The sequence below is a fragment of the Anastrepha ludens genome, chromosome 2, assembly GCF_028408465.1.
Source record: "Anastrepha ludens isolate Willacy chromosome 2, idAnaLude1.1, whole genome shotgun sequence".
Classification (NCBI taxonomy): Eukaryota; Metazoa; Arthropoda; class Insecta; order Diptera; family Tephritidae; genus Anastrepha; species Anastrepha ludens.
In genome coordinates, this window is record NC_071498.1 from 25,256,636 (window position 1) to 25,270,679 (window position 14,044).

Genomic DNA, 14,044 nt, shown 5'->3' on the forward strand with positions numbered 1-14,044 from the left:
AGAAACTCACCCTCGCAGGACTGTGTTATTAGTGCTGAGAAATTTGTGATGACAACAATGAGGAGCTTAGTTGTCAGCAGTTTTTAAATTGTAAGAATAAAATGATTAGTTGCCTTGCCTTTTAGGACATAGTAGATATATTTCTCAGTTATAAGAAATTGCTATTGGTAAAAGAAAGATAGAATATCACACCGACAAGGGGAAACTATCACAACTTTCCCATGGTTAGTGATGATGATAATATGAGTGTTTATATGATAGTCAGCTGTCTTGTAGGGCATGTGCATATATATGTATGTAAATTTTTCTGAAATACTGTACCAAGGAGTTATCCTCAAGAACTTTCGGCCAGTTTACTAACGGAATTAAGTTTAATTGTACTTATTTCATAAATTTAACGCAGCTGTTGCTTTTGTCTCTTTTGTATATATTTAAATTCTTTATTTACAAAAGAAAGAAATGTATATATAGTGTATATGTATAATTAAATTGTACAGATATCTTAAATGATAGGTTTGTTTACAGCTAAACTAAAATTTGTATTTTTTTTTTTTTTTTTCGTTTTGTTTTGTTGCTGTTGTTACCGTAAAGTAGTGTAGACGAAATTTGTGTTCTCATTTCGTTTACAAATTTATTTTTTTAATTTTTTTTGAAAAAAAATAAAATAAATACTCCAAATCCCATACAAGACCAAGACATTTTTTAATGATATTTTGCTTCTTTCCTTTTTTGTTTTTTGCTTTTGTTTTCAATTACATGCTACAGTCATTATACTAATACTTATACAAATATGTTTGAAAAAAAAAACATTATGCGCTGCTGACAAATATTAAGAAAACTAAATTTGCCTACGCTATTGAAAGCTGTTAAGGAGCACACGATAAAAAGACGGAGCAAACAAGCTTGAACTTTATATGCGTTATATTTAGTCATTTCATAAGAATGCATTTTGTGTTAAGCGAACCAATTTTTGCACCCTTTGCAAACGCAATTCTAAGTCCAAAATAAAATTTGTTTTGCTTAATTCAACATCAAAAAACTGCACACTCTTGAAAATAATCCCCATTTTAAATGAAGAATAATCTGAGAAATTACTTTAAACATTCATTTTTGTGGGGCTAAACTTGCTTTGATTCAGTATTTTTAAGTTTACATATTCAGAAATGCATTACTAACCTCTAAACGGTCCACCCTTTGGTGGCACAAACCTAAATTTTTAAAATGGAAAGCAGAAAACTTATTATAATTTTTGTTAGCCAGGTGAAGTTATCAAAGTTGAAAATAATGGCTTTATGGCGACTTCTGCACACACTTATTTTCACATGTTGGAATATCTTGGTTTTCGAATTTAGTTTTATAATTAATGTTAGTCTAATTTTATTGTATTATTGCTCTTGATATTCACCCTTTTAATATACAGCATTACTTAACTTTTAGTTCTGTTGAAATCCATTTTTGTCGTATTAAATTTTAAGCTATATTTTATAACTTTCCACGCACACACGCATATTTGTCAATTGATAGTTTTGTATTTGCTTTTTACTGCATTCATTAATAGAATTTGCATTTGCAATAAAAACAATAAATGATTGTTTAGGTTGTTTATTGTTTTGCATGGTCATTATCATCTAAAATAGTTGTAGATTTTGCTTATCTTCTGCATATAATTATATATATAATATATATTATTATACATTTATTTGTTTTCTGTTGTCCAATTAGAAAAAATGAATATTTATAGCGACATATTGACACTTATCCGGTGAAAGGCAATACAATTTAATCAATTAAATTTTTGCCATGAAAATAGAGAAAAGATAAAAAAGAAAACAAAAATAAAAATAAAACTAAACGTTCAGTAAAAATATTTCAGGCGGGTTGTGTGGTAGACATTCGTGCTTTAAAAAATGGCTTGCCAACTTGGCAACTCATTACTTTTTATGGTTATCCCTTTTGCTCCACTTTTGAATTTTGATGATGTTGTCCGTATTGTAGTTGTTTTAACTATTGTTGCACATCATGGCATTTTTACTGTCGACTGCTATAGCAATTTTTGACGTCCAAGTATTACGAATTTACAATATCGTTGCTACACCACCATCGTTATTTGCATTGTTTATCGATGGCGATACAACTTTTGGGACACCTGCGGGGGGAAAATAAATACAAAAAATAGTGTTAACTAATAATTCACTAAGGTTTAACTCTAAACGACTTACATAAATCATTTCCTGACTTAGCACTATCATCATTGTTAGCATTGACTTCGCTTTCTGCTACAGCAGGTTGGTTGGCAACGTCTACAGTTGTTTCAGTTTTTGCGATAGCGGCAACTTCATTCGTTGCATTTAACGTATTTACATTATATTCTACGCTCCCCACATCACAAGGAGCCGGCGCTTGTGAGGCAACTTCAACAATATCGGCTTCCGTGTTATCAATGTTATTGGCGTTGACCGCCGATTCTGCATCTATGATATTTGTGTTAGCACAATTAGCCTCCTGAATTGTTTCAGTTCCAGAAAGCGGCGCGGTACTTTCAACTGCTGCTGATGCCGGTACTGATACTTCAACTGAATCTTCAGACGTAGCAGGTGCCGCAGATTCAACTAGCTCAACATCACTACTCTTTGAATTCGAATCAACATCCATGGGTTCTGGTGTAAGCTGTTTTGGCACCGCGATTGGAGCTGATTGCTCGGTAGTTGATGCTGCTGTTTTTTCTGCTGTACTTTCCAATTTTGTCGGCTTTTCTGCTGGTGTTGGATCTGGGACAACTTTATCCGCTAAAGGTTCTTCCGCAGGAACAGATTCCCCTGTATCCATTGGTGTTTCATCATCTTTCTGTACTAATGGGGCTTCCGCTTCAGCTTCTTTGCTGGTTACTTGTTCGTCATCATTCTGTTGTTCTTCTGAAATAGGTTCCATGTCCGCTTTGGCATCTGTTTTATCCTCTGACTCTTCTATATTTGAAGCAGATGCCACCGCTTCTTCTCCTTTACTTTCTATGGACTTTTCCGAGACCTCGGCGGGTGGTAATGATTCATCAATCGATTCTGACACTTTGTTATTGGGCTTATCTGCCGGAGCCTTAAATTCGATAATTGAAGATATTTTACTTTTCATTCTATTGAAGTGTAGTTTGCTCGAATGTCTTACCTGTTTTTTGTCTGGGGTTTCTGATTTTTCCGGTGTTTTTGCCGATGGTGGCTCAGCTAACCCTTTAGCCTCTTCCGAATCTTCTGATATGTCTATTTTTCGACCACGTCCACGGCCACGGGACGGTGTGTTGCTAGCATTAGCGGGCGAGGTACGTGCCTTTTTGGCAGGTGGTGGAGTTGACACAGCTGTAGCGCGAGTTGGTGTGCCACGTGTGCTTGAACGCGTACGACGACCACCATCCAATTCTAAACTGCCACCCATATTCTTAACCAGCTCTTCACTTTCTTTTTGTGCCCGTTCTATGAAAGACATCCGTTTCGATGGAGTGCGCTTTACCTGAAACATACCCGAAATTAATGTTTTTGCCTCAAAGCGATTAATTGAAAAATATATATACACATATAACAAAAAGAAACCCATCAACAAAATAATCTTATCGAAGACAAGTTCAAAAGGATCAGTTGATAAGGTACATATTTCATAATATCTTTTTTTGACCCCTATTAGAACAACCCCCATTATAAGTTTAATATCAAAACCCCTTAAAAAATAAAACTAAACCACCTGGAAGTAGGGCATACCCATCATTTCGTCCAATTGGAATTATTTAATTTTTATATTTAACATTTTTCTTGTCAGAAACAATCAAAACATTATAATCATATATACAACAGAAGGTAGGGACAACATAACAGAGCAATGCCGACTGAACAAAAATTGAAGCGCGCGCAAATCCATTAGCATCACACAAATAACCGTGAAGTACAGCAAACCTCACAACAAATACATAAAACGCTCGCGTTCGCAGCGAACAGCGGCGCACCGCTCCATCACGACGAGTAAAGAATGTAGCGAGTATAAACAGCGAAACAGTGAATAACACTAATCGGAAAAGCACAGCAATGAAACTTGCGGCGACGATAATTCGATGGGGCAATACAAAAATTTTTTTAGAAAATTTCAAGTTAAGTAAATAGTGTGTGAACAAGGGACAATGTAAAGCAGCGTAGCTACTGCGTTTCAGACGTCGCAGCAGAGCATGACGGTGGGAGAAATGGTACTAGCGATATTGCCACAAGTACAGGATAAACATTTAATAATCCAGCGATGTAAAACCGCGCGCTTTTTATGCCACGAACAATAAATTAACTGACCTTTCAATGTGATATGTTAAGATATCAAAAATATTTTCATACATTAGACATAAATAATAGAATAGAAAAATATAAATTCCGGTTATCGCCACAAGTCGATAATAATCTTGTTTCTGATTCTTTACATGGCGATAGAATTTTAAATCAACTTTCCAGATGGTTCTGTCATGCACAGAACTTTTGAGTTAATACATGCTTAGATCAGATTTTATCGCACCGCGACGCCAATTATCGAACCCCCCTCCCTCATTCACAAACTCATGAGAATACTCTACGCACACATACAAAAGAGGAAATGCACCAATTGGTTGCCATACTTACGGGTGTCTTCTTGCTCTCCACTTTTGGTGAAGATTCCTCTATTTTGGCCGCCTCCGCAGCGCTCGTACCAGCATCGCCTGCCGCAGATTCTGCCTCGATGCTGTTGTTGACCACTTGCTTTTCGGGTGAAGCCGCCGTCTCTGCCTCAGCCGACGTTGGTGTACTCGCTGCCTCCACTTCGACTACGGTCTGTTCCACTGGTACAGTATTCTGCTCAATTTTATCAATATTCGCAACCTCAGACATTGTTTTAATTTGTGTTAATAAAATTTCTCAATAACAAACTCAATCCACAATTATTTGCACTTATACGAAGTTTTTGTTTTATTGTGATTTAAATGTATTATATGTACGTGATTCACAACGAATTTTTCCTCCAAAGCGCTTTTTTGCTTTAATGTTCTCGCAAAAGTAACTACGAATTTTCGATAGAATTTTATCGCTTGCACAACTACTACTTATCGAAATCACTTTTTTCCTAAATTTGTATATCAATTATACACGAAAACATGCAATTTTTATGAAACAATTTTTCCACTTCACAACGTAACGCCGCGCATTCGTGTAGCTTACTTACTCGCTTCTTTTTAACGAATAGCTATTAACCACAATGACTCTCAGTGTTGCATTTTTATAAGTGAGGACGAGTGGTGCCATCGTTTACAAGTTGAATTGCGACAACCAGCTATTTGCTCTAATTAGCGCACACAGTTCAAATTTATTTTTAGATTCTTATACGTACGTGACAAAGTACGTAAATAAATTAGTATCGAATAAAATAAAGAGTCTTCAATAGACGTAAAACACGTGTTGGTTTAAAGAAACGAACTCGTTGAATTTTGCCCCAATTGTAAAATTTGAAAAGGAATCAACGCACGAGTCGCAGGTTGGTAGTACTGCTGAATGCAACAGAGTTGTAATTAACCTCCAAATCATGAGTTGTTTGTAAATCCATCAAAAGCATCAGAAATTTATTTCAGATATTTAAAGCACCATAACGTATTTAATTAAAGTTATTGTTAAGTGATGACAAATTTTGAGACATGCGAGCTTAATTTTTTGTTAAATAAAAGCTTGATGTGCTCGTAATATTTTAATAAGGTTTTCAAGTAACGAAATTTATTAGAACATAACACCATTTGCTTAAACAAGTTTAAGTACAACAGAAAAAGTACAACAATTTGCAAGTTTTAGCAAGTCTTCTTTTTATGTAATATACTTTGGCATGTCATTCGATATTTTGTCAGTCAAGCTCATTCTCATCATTTTCCGAAGCACCACATTTCAAAGACTTTAATGCTGAACACAGTGAACACCGTAAACGCAATCCCCTGTCAGCTGTTCCGATCAAACTAATGAGAACCCCATGTAAACGAAAAATTCCTTCCTTCCGTATCGCAGTATCGTAGATTTTATTTCACGATTTTTAAAAGATTCCGTAATCCCCTTTCAGCTGATTGCTCTCTCACCACACAGTGTTGCCAAGCAGTACATTTCGAAATCATTTACAAAATAAAATTGGAAAAATTTTAAATTTTGTTAAAATAACTTAAAAATACTTTTGAATAATGTTAATTATAGATAAATGATGATAGATTGTGACTGATAACGCGGATGTGTGAAAAAGTGTGTAAGCAAAAATATCAATGGCAATATTGTGTAGATACAACCAAACACATACACACTCAAACCGATGTATTGTGTAAATACGTAATTAAAAGAATGCAGTTGTTCGCACGGGATGTGTTTTTGTGCTCGTTAGGGGCTGCGGCAAGGGACTGCGTACGGTGTTCACTGTTTTCAGCATAAGTCGGTGCGGTTCTAAACGTCCAAGCTTTACGTCCATATACAATACAAGTGTTGACTTAACGTAGCATTTTAGAAATTGTGTCAATAATTTAATGGGTATATCCCGGCGTATCAGTAATTCATTAATCTTCATGAAATCTGCTATATCGGTTTCTATTCTACCAATTTATTGATCACAGTCGATTTAGTCGTTCAGCCGTACTAATAGGTATTTAAAGTTTTTTACCCTTTCATTGTTTTACTTCTTATGGTTAGCCTCGCATTTGACTAGTTTCTGCCGCTTTTATTTACAATTTATTGATCAATTTAGTACAATAACACTCTTATTCAGGAATTGACTTTGCAACCCTCTACCATTTCTTTGGCATACGTCACTTTGAGTAGAATAACGTAAACACTATTAAGCACGTTCATATTACCCGTGACTTTCATCTCCTATCTTTAATTCAAAATTTACATTCTTTCTAAAGGTTTCCTAACAATCCTAATAAAGTTAACATGGTGACCCAAGAGGAAGTAAAGGCCATCGGTGCAGTACTAAATAGTAAAGAACGCCCACTGAAAGAACGTTTTCGTGCATTATTTACACTAAAAAATCTTGGAGGCGCTACAGCAATAGAAGAAATCAGTCGGGGATTCACAGATGACTCAGCGCTGTTAAAGCATGAGCTAGCGTATTGTCTTGGACAAATGCAAGATAAAAAAGCTATAAATATTTTAACAAAAGTTCTCGCTGATACAACACAAGAACCGATGGTTCGTCATGAAGCCGGTGAAGCACTTGGCGCTATCAGTGCACCTGAAGTTATACCGATATTGGAGCAGTACAAAGAGGACCCTGTAGTAGAAGTAGCAGAAACATGTTTAATTGCACTAGAACGTGTTCGCTGGCATCAAAGCGGACAAAAAGTAGATGATAACAATCCCTATTCATCTGTCGATCCCTCACCCCCTACGGCTGGTGACAAAACAGTTGAAGAGCTAAAAACAATCTATTTAGATGCAAAGCATAGTTTGTTTGATCGCTACCGCGCTATGTTCAGCCTTCGGAATCTACGAACCCCTGAAAGTGTTTTAGCCATCGCAGAAGGCTTGAAAGACTCTTCAGCACTATTTCGGCACGAGGTAGCATTTGTATTGGGTCAAATACAAGAACCTTGCAGTATTCCTTATCTTAAGGAGAATTTAGAAGATCGAAACGAAAATGAAATGGTACGTCACGAGTGTGCCGAAGCTTTGGGGGCAATTGCTACAGAAGAATGTATTAATATACTAAACCGCTTCGCAGAGGATGAACAACGCGTCGTAAAGGAGAGTTGTGAGATAGCATTGGATATGTGCGAGTATGAGAACAGCCCGGAATTCCAGTATGCAGATGGTTTAGCTAAAATGAGTTGCTGAGTCAAATATGTAAAGAGAATGTGATATGGAGTGAAATATTCATCTGCTTGTTGATTATATTTTTTCAATATATGTTTCTGTGCTGTGCAAAGTAAAATACAGTTTCACTAAGTAAATATTTTTATTTACATTGTTTCTAATTCTCTTCTTCTTAATTGGCGCCGTAACTGCTTACGCGATTTTGGCCGAGTTTAACAAAGCACGCCAGTCGTTTCTTTCTCGTGCTAACCGGCACCAATTGGAAACACCAAATGAAGCCAAGTCCTTCTCCACCTGATCTTTTCAACGCAGAGGAGGCCTTCCTCTTCCTCTGCTACCACCAGCTGGTGCCGCATCGAATACTTCAAAGCCGGAGCGTTTATATCCATTCGGACTATAAAATTACTTACAAAAATTATTGTAAATTATAACATGTAGGGATTTAATTTACGAAATTCTCAAATATTTCTTCTGTGCCTCCACTATACCATACTCGATTTGGTATAGCTGGATCTTCCTGACATGCCAAGCATTTTCGTTGGGATTAAATTGGACAATATGTTTTTCACTGAAAGCAGAAAACGTAAAGTTACTATCGTACAAGTATTTAACGAAATTTATACCCACTATTTTGACACGGCCGCAGAATTCACCATGAAAATGTTGTTATTAATATGCAAAAAGGGAGCCCTAATTGAAGGTATTCAATTTTCTTTCAGTTAATTCTAAATATGATTTTGTACTGATACGCTTTATTTGCCAATCTTTCTACAACTCTCCTAATGGAGGTTTACACGAATAAGTTTTAAGACAATTTGTCTTTCAATTGTGGTCTATCAATTATGCATTTTTTAATCAATACAAAATTCTACCTGATCTTTTATCACTGGATTACATTAGCTTATTTTGATATATTCAAACTCATTTCTCCTTAAATTCATCTAAAATTACACCACGGCATAAAGATTCTCGAAATGTCTTTTATCTGCGTATTCTTGTAGTATAGCATTTTCGGTATGCCTTATATCTATTATTTCTTTCTTAATTTGTATTTTAATATTCGATATTGTGCACTCTCGCTTTAAGTTATTACATTCCATTTTTTTTTTACTTGAGATATAGTATTTTGAATTTGAAAGCCACTGGTTCTTATATTTTTCCCCATTTATTTTTTTGTATTGTGGTTGAAATTTTGACATTCAAAATACCAATTGCAATTGTTGATCTAGTGTCACCACCTTATTCGCCTTGATAAAACAATTTTCAAATATAAGAATTAAACAATTACATATTTACATTTTTACGTATTTTAATACTTACACTTCCATTGTTTCCAGTTCGAATATGAAGAGTTGATTCAAAGTGTCTGCTTAATTTTCCATGCAACCCTGGCCACTACCGGCATTGTTTGTCGAATGGCTTGTGCGCAATAGCATGAAAAACTTGTCTTCCTGCTCTATCACCCTCTCGTTTTCACAAAATAATTTGGTGGGGAAAAAAGTTGTAATGATTGGTTCAATTCTGGCATTCTTCTCGTTGTTCTCATACGCAATGGCAGCAAACAAGGAACGTACTTTCATCATGGTGAAACCCGATGGAGTCCAACGTGGACTCGTCGGCAAGATCATCGAGCGCTTCGAACAAAAAGGCTTCAAATTGGTGGCTATGAAGTTCACATGGGTGAGTAGAGCTGTAGGAGGTGGCATCTAATCGAATTAATTGTCATTTGCAAAGTTGGGGTAGATTGGAATTTCGGACTTTCCAGTGTAAATTTTCCCGAGGGACTGATTTGAGGTTAGGTTTGATTTAGGGAATTTGCCACATGTCACTAATTTTGTTTTCAATATGTTTTCAATTTAATTTTATTGTTTCGTTTGCTTTTAGGCATCAAAGGATCTTTTGGAGAAACACTATGCTGATTTGTCTGCCCGCCCCTTCTTCCCCGGTTTGGTCAACTACATGAGTTCTGGCCCAGTGGTTCCCATGGTGTGGGAGGGTTTGAATGTTGTGAAGACCGGTCGTCAAATGTTGGGTGCCACCAACCCAGCTGACTCCCTGCCCGGCACCATTCGTGGTGATTTCTGCATCCAGGTAGGCCGTAACATCATCCACGGCTCCGACGCTGTAGAATCGGCAAACAAGGAAATCGCTCTTTGGTTCAACGAGAAAGAGTTGGTATCATGGCAACCAGCTGCTGAAGGTTGGGTATACGAATAAGATGTTAAATGTATTACTGTTCTGAATACTCCATACGAAACATGTTATTAAGTGAAAAGTACGCTTCTGCCACTATTCCAATAAAGTAAAGGGATGTTAAATAATTACCAAGTATTATTTGTAAACCTAATGGAAAAAGGTATGATTGTAATATACGTGAACAATATTTTGTTTGGAAGTGTGTAAAACTTCAGTGAGCTTTATTAGTTATGATTTTTTCGCTTATATAAGAGGAAGTACATTTTTTTTATTACTACGGCATTAAATGCAACAAGTGAATTCTGAAGTTATCACGTAAATCTGTATTCCTGCCACTCTACTGCAGAATTTTCGCGGGGTAAGACCCAGCCACAGGGTATACAGGAGCCGTGTTTACTATGCGTCAGATAACTATCCCAGATGTGCCTTACCCGCAGGAAATCGCTAATTTTTTGCTCACCGCCATAATACGAGAGCTCAGCAGGTCCAAAGAAAACCTCGGTCCATTGGTCCTCTACATTTTTTTCTTTTGAACACTCGGACGTGTTCTCTTTTAACACTTTGCTCCAAGTGGCGCGCAAATCGTGTAGTTGTGCGGCGAAATCTCTTGTTTTATTCTCGCTTCTTCCACGTGAAAAATGCAACATTTTTAACAATTCAAACGTTCGCAGGAAGCGTTGAGCGTCGTAGTGGCGATTATGAAGCTTTTTTGACATCAATTGAGTTGGGTGAACTGTAGACGACACAGGTTCGATATGAGAAGTAAGCGAAGGTGCTTCAACAGTTGGCGATGCTAATGCGGATGTTGAAGATGTTTTTGTCTTCAAAGTGCTTTTCTTCCCTGCAACTGTTTTTATTTCCTTTCTTTTCAACTTCTTGAGTTTACGCTGTCTTCTCCTTTTCTTCACCTTATTGGCAAATCTTTCTAACGACGAATTCTCTACTACGACGAGCAGATCATCGGTTTGCTGCATCAATCTGTTCACAAGCGTTACAGAAGCTCCATTATCGTCTGCCAATTCTTCCAACTGCCTTATATTAGTAACGATATTTTGTATGCTATTCTTTAATTGCGAAATACTTGAGATTTTACCATTTGCTTTATAGGAATGAGTCATATCTGCGTGCTCTGCGAGAAACGTCTCCAAACCTTAACTTACATATGCGCTTTTTAAGTAACAATAAAATTAGTTTTAAATAATGCTTCAATAATTAATCGTATAAAATGGAATTTGCTTTTCAATGTTTTTTAAGGTAGGGTTAGTTTGTATTCGCAAGCACGTTCTTTGCCTCGTTTACTACTTGTGTTGCGGTTTCGTATTCTTTTGTTTCTTTTAGCTCTTCCTCGTCTGACAAAAATTTTGTCAGAGCTTCCAACTCCCTTTTCAATCTGTAAAGAAAAGTTCCCAGTTGTTCAACATCACACTATTTTAAATGAACATCTGTTCGCCCCATGCTTACCTATGCAAAGTGTCTGGCACCATCATCAAACACTCCGAGATTACTTCTTGTTGCTTCCTTAAAACATGCTCATCAGCTCCCTCACTTTTGAATCTTTCTAAGCGTTTCTGCTCTATCCCCACCTCCTTTTCACAAACTGTTTTCTCTTTTGTCAAACGCTTCACAACGCCCGTTTTGATCGTCAACTGTCGCAAGCGCGGATCGGCCATGAAGTCTATTGCTCTGCGTGTCTAAACAAATATTAATAGCTTAAAGTTGCTTTTTATATGTGTTTTTACAATTCTACACCCTAAGCAAAGCGTACAATGATTTTCTAGCTTGATATAGTTTAAATTTATGAGTCACAAAACAGCCGGCCTCCTACGCTTTTATTTACTTGCTGCTATTGTCGTTGAATGTCCACCAATGTCAGAAGTAACTAGAGAAAATAGTCGTGTTCGATAACATACAAATTTGTAAAACTGTTCCTAATTTTAGCAAGTAGGCGTTCGTTAAAGCCAAACAATTTTCCCTCACTGAAAAACGAAAAGAGCAAAGTGACATTTCGCTGCAAACAGATTTTTAATGTAATCCGGTATTTCGTGCACTTTTGGCCTTCCGCTGGTTCGAAATTTGTAATTTATAGTCAGAAACGATAAAAAGGTAAATTTATCAACAAAACATTTTTGTATGTTAAGCATATTTATGGAAATTTTGTGGATAAAACAAACATTTATAAATAATCTTCTTTTGCCAGTTTTTGCAAGTGATGGATAATTTTTTGTTCGTTAATTTTTTGGTTTTTTTTTCACTTTGGGAGAGAATTTTGGCGTATGCTCTGTACAGAGAACCTCTGTATTTGGATTGACAGTTGGTGATACGGTGCACAGAATACTAAAGGTGACGTCTTCCGAGAACCTAAAGTAGCGGTTTTTCACGATTTTGACAATTTGCTGATGTTATGAGTCATAATAATACAAAACAAACAAAAGAAAGTGCAATTATGTGTTGGCTATGAATGCCAGTGAATGGCTTGTTAATATTGTAATGTGAGGATTTGTGACTTTTAAATTAAACAAACTAATGAAAAGAAGTCCCGCATGCTAAATTATGAAAGCAAAAATTAATATAAAGCCTCCAAATTAGTTTTTTTTGTGCTTTTATGGGGAAGACGGAAGACGTGGCAAGACAGTGTGTGTGAATGTATGGATTTCTTGGCTTTGCAGTTTTTATTGCTTTCGCTTGTTCTTGCACTTCATAAAAAAGTAATTTTTCTTCTTTTTCTTGTATATTCTTAGGACATGACGTCGCTGCGCCTTCGGAAGACGTAATCTTGTATTCTATCATTCTTTGGTTCATGAGGTTGTGGCATTCGTGCAACAACAACATTTTTAAAATTAGAAATGTCAAGGGAAAAAGAGAAAGAGAGTAGGAGAATGAAATGAATGACAATTAGAAAAAAATAGTTTTTCGTCCGTTCACAACGCAACAACAGCTTTCCATCATTCCGTTTCACTGGCATTTCTAAAATAAAGCAGAAATGAAGAAGAAGAACTCTATTACTCTAAAGACACCACCTTCTGTAGACACGTTTTGGTGATGGCTATTTTTTTTATCGAACACAACTAATAACAACCATTCACAATTGATAGAGCGGAAATGGTTATAGTCAAAGCGAAAACACAATTTTAGTATTGAACTACATAAGAATTTCGCCAAAAATATATGTATGTAATGATTATGTGTCTTTTTCTTATCAAATGTAAACTGGGACGGTTTTGATACCTTAACCTGATGATGCAAGAGAAATCAATAGGAAACCAAGTCTTGGACTCACGAGAAAAATTAGTACCAATAATATTAGTGATGCTCACCACTTTGAAATGTTGAAAACGCTGTTCTGACTTTTTAGCAATTTTATATACCCTTCTTTTTAAAACTTGAGACTATGAACCTTCTTTGAAAGAAACTTATGAAATGCACATTCATAATTTGCTCTAATATATTTTTCATTCAAAACTCAGTTATGTAATTAGAAATTTTTATAATTAAATATCTCGACAAAGAGAAAACATGCATAAGAAAACAGAACACTTGTACTTTAGGATGCTGTGTACAGTTTTTTTAGAAAAATAGAAATTATAGTGCTAAATAACTTCAAATATAGACCGAATCGTGTCTTTGCCATTTTAGGTTAAATTGTCTCGGAATTCTGAGCCATCAGAGTAATTGGCACGGGACTTGGATTCCGTACGTCAAAAACTTTGACGATTTACTTTAGTTTCCGGTGGACATTTTTTTCAGTCTGTATAATTATTTATACCGGAAGCAGACAATATTTAAACGTAGTGGCTGAGCGGTTTCAGAGCAGTTTGACTGTTTGGGAAAATATAAATATTATTTGTTGCAATTTCCTGTATTACCAATAGTACGGTCTGAAACACACAGCAGTGGTCTGGATAACGAAAAGCCTTACATCTCTAGCTGTTTAGCATACACACCTTTGCATCTGCTCCCTAGCTCGGATCCCTCAGTGTAAAATCAAATAAAGTAGACGGCAATAAAAAATATTTGTGGAAAAA

The 14,044-nt window shown here is 36.1% G+C and overlaps 5 protein-coding genes and 1 long non-coding RNA gene across 10 annotated transcripts; 2 read left to right on the plus strand and 4 right to left on the minus strand.

The window, feature by feature from the left end:
• Positions 1 to 518: 518 nt before the first annotated feature.
• Positions 519 to 5,227, minus strand: LOC128865812 (uncharacterized). Of its 3 annotated transcripts, none has more exons than XM_054106175.1 (4): positions 4,638 to 5,227; positions 3,160 to 3,498; positions 2,220 to 3,090; positions 519 to 2,146 (listed from the first exon to the last, which is right to left on the minus strand). In XM_054106175.1, the coding sequence occupies exons 1-4, from the start codon at positions 4,881 to 4,883 to the stop codon at positions 2,076 to 2,078; spliced, it is 1,527 nt and encodes a 508-aa protein (XP_053962150.1). In that variant the 5' UTR covers positions 4,884 to 5,227; the 3' UTR covers positions 519 to 2,075. The 3 variants fall into 3 exon arrangements, with proteins under 3 accessions (XP_053962150.1, XP_053962166.1, XP_053962158.1); XM_054106191.1 differs by lacking the exon at positions 4,638 to 5,227 and adding an exon at positions 3,744 to 3,872; XM_054106183.1 differs by lacking the exon at positions 4,638 to 5,227 and adding an exon at positions 3,727 to 3,871.
• A 146-nt stretch (positions 5,228 to 5,373) lies between these two features.
• On the plus strand, positions 5,374 to 7,971 carry LOC128865828 (deoxyhypusine hydroxylase). 2 transcript variants are annotated; one of them, XM_054106203.1, is made up of 2 exons: positions 5,374 to 5,523; positions 6,917 to 7,971. In XM_054106203.1, the coding sequence occupies exon 2, from the start codon at positions 6,945 to 6,947 to the stop codon at positions 7,845 to 7,847; it is 903 nt and encodes a 300-aa protein (XP_053962178.1). In that variant the 5' UTR covers positions 5,374 to 5,523; positions 6,917 to 6,944; the 3' UTR covers positions 7,848 to 7,971. The 2 variants fall into 2 exon arrangements, with proteins under 2 accessions (XP_053962178.1, XP_053962187.1); XM_054106212.1 differs by lacking the exon at positions 5,374 to 5,523 and adding an exon at positions 6,788 to 6,836.
• A 91-nt stretch (positions 7,972 to 8,062) lies between these two features.
• Positions 8,063 to 9,236, minus strand: LOC128865874 (uncharacterized). The gene is made up of 3 exons (XR_008454904.1): positions 9,147 to 9,236; positions 8,454 to 9,073; positions 8,063 to 8,394 (listed from the first exon to the last, which is right to left on the minus strand). It is a non-coding gene; the product is annotated as an uncharacterized LOC128865874 (long non-coding RNA).
• Positions 9,237 to 9,264: 28 nt separating this feature from the next.
• Positions 9,265 to 10,147, plus strand: LOC128865852 (nucleoside diphosphate kinase). Its single transcript, XM_054106235.1, has 2 exons — positions 9,265 to 9,506; positions 9,711 to 10,147. Exons 1-2 carry the CDS (start codon positions 9,333 to 9,335, stop codon positions 10,041 to 10,043), a joined length of 507 nt encoding a protein of 168 aa, XP_053962210.1. The 5' UTR covers positions 9,265 to 9,332; the 3' UTR covers positions 10,044 to 10,147.
• On the minus strand, positions 9,734 to 11,141 carry LOC128865841 (uncharacterized). Its single transcript, XM_054106224.1, has one exon. It carries the CDS (start codon positions 11,138 to 11,140, stop codon positions 10,334 to 10,336), a length of 807 nt encoding a protein of 268 aa, XP_053962199.1. The 5' UTR covers position 11,141; the 3' UTR covers positions 9,734 to 10,333.
• A 141-nt stretch (positions 11,142 to 11,282) lies between these two features.
• Positions 11,283 to 11,936, minus strand: LOC128865861 (tubulin-specific chaperone A). 2 transcript variants are annotated; one of them, XM_054106254.1, is made up of 3 exons: positions 11,788 to 11,936; positions 11,484 to 11,713; positions 11,283 to 11,412 (listed from the first exon to the last, which is right to left on the minus strand). In XM_054106254.1, the coding sequence occupies exons 2-3, from the start codon at positions 11,690 to 11,692 to the stop codon at positions 11,283 to 11,285; spliced, it is 339 nt and encodes a 112-aa protein (XP_053962229.1). In that variant the 5' UTR covers positions 11,693 to 11,713; positions 11,788 to 11,936. The 2 variants fall into 2 exon arrangements, with proteins under 2 accessions (XP_053962229.1, XP_053962221.1); XM_054106246.1 differs by having other exon boundaries at positions 11,484 to 11,930.
• Between the last annotated feature and the right edge of the window lie 2,108 nt (positions 11,937 to 14,044).

What these genes read in the sequence shown, in the direction of transcription:
- LOC128865812 (XM_054106175.1), bottom strand. Translation starts at nt 4,883, where the DNA reads ATGTCTGAGGTTGCGAATATTGATAAAATTGAGCAGAATACTGTACCA. An exon ending in AAACCCCAGACAAAAAACAG is followed by an intron (nt 3,091 to 3,159) that starts GTAAGACATTCG and finishes ATCGAATTTAAG; the next exon opens with GCTCCGGCAGATAAGCCCAA. An exon ending in TAAGTCAGGAAATGATTTAT is followed by an intron (nt 2,147 to 2,219) that starts GTAAGTCGTTTA and finishes TTCCCCCCGCAG; the next exon opens with GTGTCCCAAAAGTTGTATCG.
- LOC128865828 (XM_054106203.1), top strand. Translation starts at nt 6,945, where the DNA reads ATGGTGACCCAAGAGGAAGTAAAGGCCATCGGTGCAGTACTAAATAGT.
- LOC128865852 (XM_054106235.1), top strand. Translation starts at nt 9,333, where the DNA reads ATGATTGGTTCAATTCTGGCATTCTTCTCGTTGTTCTCATACGCAATG. An exon ending in TGGCTATGAAGTTCACATGG is followed by an intron (nt 9,507 to 9,710) that starts GTGAGTAGAGCT and finishes GTTTGCTTTTAG; the next exon opens with GCATCAAAGGATCTTTTGGA.
- LOC128865841 (XM_054106224.1), bottom strand. Translation starts at nt 11,140, where the DNA reads ATGACTCATTCCTATAAAGCAAATGGTAAAATCTCAAGTATTTCGCAA.
- LOC128865861 (XM_054106254.1), bottom strand. Translation starts at nt 11,692, where the DNA reads ATGGCCGATCCGCGCTTGCGACAGTTGACGATCAAAACGGGCGTTGTG. An exon ending in GTGCCAGACACTTTGCATAG is followed by an intron (nt 11,413 to 11,483) that starts GTAAGCATGGGG and finishes TTTTCTTTACAG; the next exon opens with ATTGAAAAGGGAGTTGGAAG.